The sequence below is a fragment of the Aplysia californica genome, unplaced genomic scaffold (genome assembly GCF_000002075.1).
Source record: "Aplysia californica isolate F4 #8 unplaced genomic scaffold, AplCal3.0 scaffold00092, whole genome shotgun sequence".
In the NCBI taxonomy this organism is placed as follows: Eukaryota; Metazoa; Mollusca; class Gastropoda; order Aplysiida; family Aplysiidae; genus Aplysia; species Aplysia californica.
Genome location: NW_004797362.1, coordinates 1,223,067 through 1,226,679, shown reverse-complemented (window position 1 = coordinate 1,226,679; position 3,613 = coordinate 1,223,067). Strand labels below are relative to the sequence as shown.

Here is a 3,613-nt window from a genome sequence, read left to right as displayed (position 1 = left end):
GACGACATATTATTTTGTTGGACATATTTGGTAGCACATTGTAACTCGTCGAAGCGACATTCAAATTATAATTATTATGACACACAGAACTCCTGGACGAAGAAGAATACGTTATGCAAATTAACAAATGCGTGTAGACTAATGTGAGATACGGTACTGGAGTAATGTAATGTAAATTATGTAAAAGTATAAGCTGTCTTCATTTTTCAGAAATAGTTCTGTAACCTCAAAGATCATTCCAACGAGACTGATACCAGTAGGTGTCAATATAATATGTAAAGCAAAAGTACTAATCATGGTACTAAAAGAATATCTTGTTCAACGTATAAAGAGTTGGGGGGGGGTGATTTTGTTGTTTTGTTTGTTTTTTAAGTAAAATAAAAAAGAGAACTTAGAGACGACAAATGCATCATGTATTAAGTAGTGAATATGGTGTGTTGGGGCCAAAAACAAAACAAAACAGCGAAATAAAGCAAAAACAGACATGAGGATTTCTAACAAGTGAGGATACCGTTTCCACCTGACATAAAAAGTATCAAACAAAACATTATGCTGAAACAAGTCTACGCTTTTAGAAACGTACATAGGCAGTTGGAACAGCCGAACACAACATCATACAGCAACTACACAAATATGTACTATGCTGTCTTTGATGGACTGTTTTGTTTATGCCTTGAGATTTTTAAAAATAACTTTACAACTTTACTTAAATCCAATAGTTCATGTAAAGCAACGTAAGAAATAATAATATTATTACCAACAAGAACAACAACACAACAACAACAATAGCAACAACAACAATAACAACAACAATAACAACAACAACAACAGCAACAACAATGCTATTACATTATGATGATAAAATGAAACATGAGAAGAAATGTTGGGGTTGTCTGCTTCAGGTAAGCACTTTGGGGCAATCGAGACATGAGGATACTTCAGGGGACGAGAGAGCCATTAGAAACGTGTTTCTATGTCCCTTGGCATTTTACAACTCCGTTATTTCAAGTTGTTATTTCAAGATCTTATTTTCATAACAATTTGACAATGTCTTTCATGCACATAATATTCGTGGCCCCGTCACAAAGGTGCAAAGCCTGCAATTTATTCATGCTTTCCTTAGAAAGTCGCTAACGTTTCAAGGGGGGAATGGAACGCTCAATTAGTAAGGTGTCATTATAGGAAACATATTTATTTCTTGTTAACTGAAAAGGAATTAGGAAGACTCAATACTGAGTGTTCAAAAGTCTATTATTTGTTGCTCATTGTTTCCTTGTTTTTGTTTTTGAAGAAAGTATTGAAACGGCTGTTCGTTGTTTTGTTGACCAAAAGAAAATTGTATCTCCTTTTTGCTTTTAGATATAAATACTTTTGACAGTTAGAAAAAAATAAAATGGTTGATGTGAAGGCTATTATTACTGATATTAGAAAAATAAATGTAATCGGTTTTGTTTCTATTGTTGGCTTTTGTGATGGAGCCCTTTCTCGACCTCGATACGATCCAGCCACACAATAAGAAAATGTATACAATCTATGAATATATCATAAAAGGGGGATCTAGTTTTAAATACATGATGATTTGTTCTTTAAGATACAAACGAGGTGGTAGAATCGTCTCACTTTGGTAACAGATTTACGTGGAAAACTTAATATAGGTACATTTAGAATCTGGAAATAATAGGAGAAAGAGAATTGTACTTAAAGGCTGAAGAGATAGACAAGCTTTGGATTCCAAAGAAGAAAAGAGTGATCAATTATAATGATTGTTGGCATGTTATGATTTATGAATATTTTGTTGTTTTAAACCATTCATAACTATCCAATTATACCTCTTTTTACTTTAATTTTGTTTAATTATTTTTACCTTCTTTGACCATCAGGGATCCTTTTGTGTCCATGGTAATATGAAATTCGTCCTTTCAAATGAAGAGTGAATTACTGAACTAAAAGGTGTTCACTGCTTGATTAGTTTGTTTGTTTTGTTTGTTTTGTTATGCTTTTCTTAATATAAAAAAATATCTCGAAAGCGATATTTCTCTGAAGTGGAATAAAATCAATGAAATACAAAGGAACAAGTTGGAGCAACGATAAGAGAAGGACAGCATATATAAGCAGCAGTCTTAAGATTTATGAAAAGTTCATACAGTAACATGCATCTAATAGTTTATGTCGTTATAATATTATTTATTTTGAAGGACGATATTGTATTTTTTCAGTCGTATTCGTGGATTGACAGAGACAAGAACAACATTCATTTTATAAAGAAAAGTCTAACGGTAAGCATCGCCCTGGGTAACGACGTTACCATAAGAAGAAAGTTACCAAAAAACACGTCAATATCTCCCAGAGATTTCGTAAATTATTTTACCATTTCCTTAGCCGTGATTTTCCCCATTGCTCTCCATCCACATGCATGTAGAATAGAGCATATTCCAAGAATTCCACATGCACCAGTGCTCTTTCATTCTTACGATTCGTTTACAGGGTGTCTCAAAAGCTCTACAGAATCAGTACCAGCAAAGCTGAAACTCAGATATACTTGAAATTTGTACTCCAAACTCAGCCCTGCTGCTTGTTTCTGTCAATGTTCCAACTTTGCGTTTTGTTTCAGGGTGTTCAAAACTACAAAGAATAATGCGCATAGCCTTTAAAAAAAAACTTTCTTCTGATTTTGACTGCATAGTGGTTTCACCTCCCGTCATAAACGCTATTTCAGTATTGCAACCCTGAACTTGAACACAGACTCTTGGGTTTGTAATATGATAAACGTGCTTTAAGTTAGATATTACTTATCCCGAACGTAAACTATACCTGATTATGCCTAACTTTCGAGACAACCTGTATACTACATCGTTCAGAACCAGTGTAGCTTAGCAACCGTAGTGCCCATGTATGCCCTAAGCTTTCCAGGTATACTGAGCGAACGCTTCCTCAAAGGTCCGACTGGCGGCGTTAGAGTGACTTCCCCTGTGCCTTCTCCTCCTGCTTTTCCCTTTACCGTTCCGGCTTCCACTCTTTCTCCTCCTCCTCCTCCTGTGCTTCCTTCTCTTTTTTCCCTTTTCCCCTGCGGATTCGTTTGCCTTCCTCTTTCTCTGTCGTCTCCTTCTCTTCATCTTTTTCAGCCGCCTGTTGTATTTGGCAGCTTCCTTCTCCTCGTCTTCAGGACTGCAAGGACCTCGGTACATCTTCCGCACAGCTACACCTTGGTTGCAAGAGGCGATGCGCATATGGCATCTGAGAAATAGAGATGTGCACAGCTTTCAAATAAAGTGTATACTCTTGTCTTCGCTCTTTGATACTGAATACAAATACCCTTTCAACCCCAACCGGTTGGAAAAACTAATTAATTGTTTGTGTCAACGCTCGTCACGAAAAGTATTTGGCAGAAACGATGACAAACTGCACGTCTGTTTTCTTAGCAATATTGAACCGAGATTGTCTTTATGCGCGCACACATACACTCACAAATACACATACCCCCCCCTCTCTCTCTCTCTCTCTCTCTCTCTCTCTCTCTCTCTCTCACACACACACACACACACACACAGACACACATACACACACACAATCTCTCTCTCCTAGCTCTCTCTTTCTCACACAGACACACATACAC

The 3,613-nt window shown here is 36.6% G+C and overlaps 1 protein-coding gene across 1 annotated transcript in view; it reads right to left on the bottom strand.

The window, feature by feature from the left end:
- Positions 1-371: 371 nt before the first annotated feature.
- Positions 372-3,613, bottom strand: part of LOC101845455 (follistatin) — a gene marked incomplete at its 5' end in the record, with an annotated part of 85,407 nt that continues 82,165 nt past the window's right edge. The window contains 1 exon segment of the mRNA XM_013080605.2: positions 372-3,234. Coding sequence (XP_012936059.1) covers positions 2,898-3,234 — 337 coding nt within the window.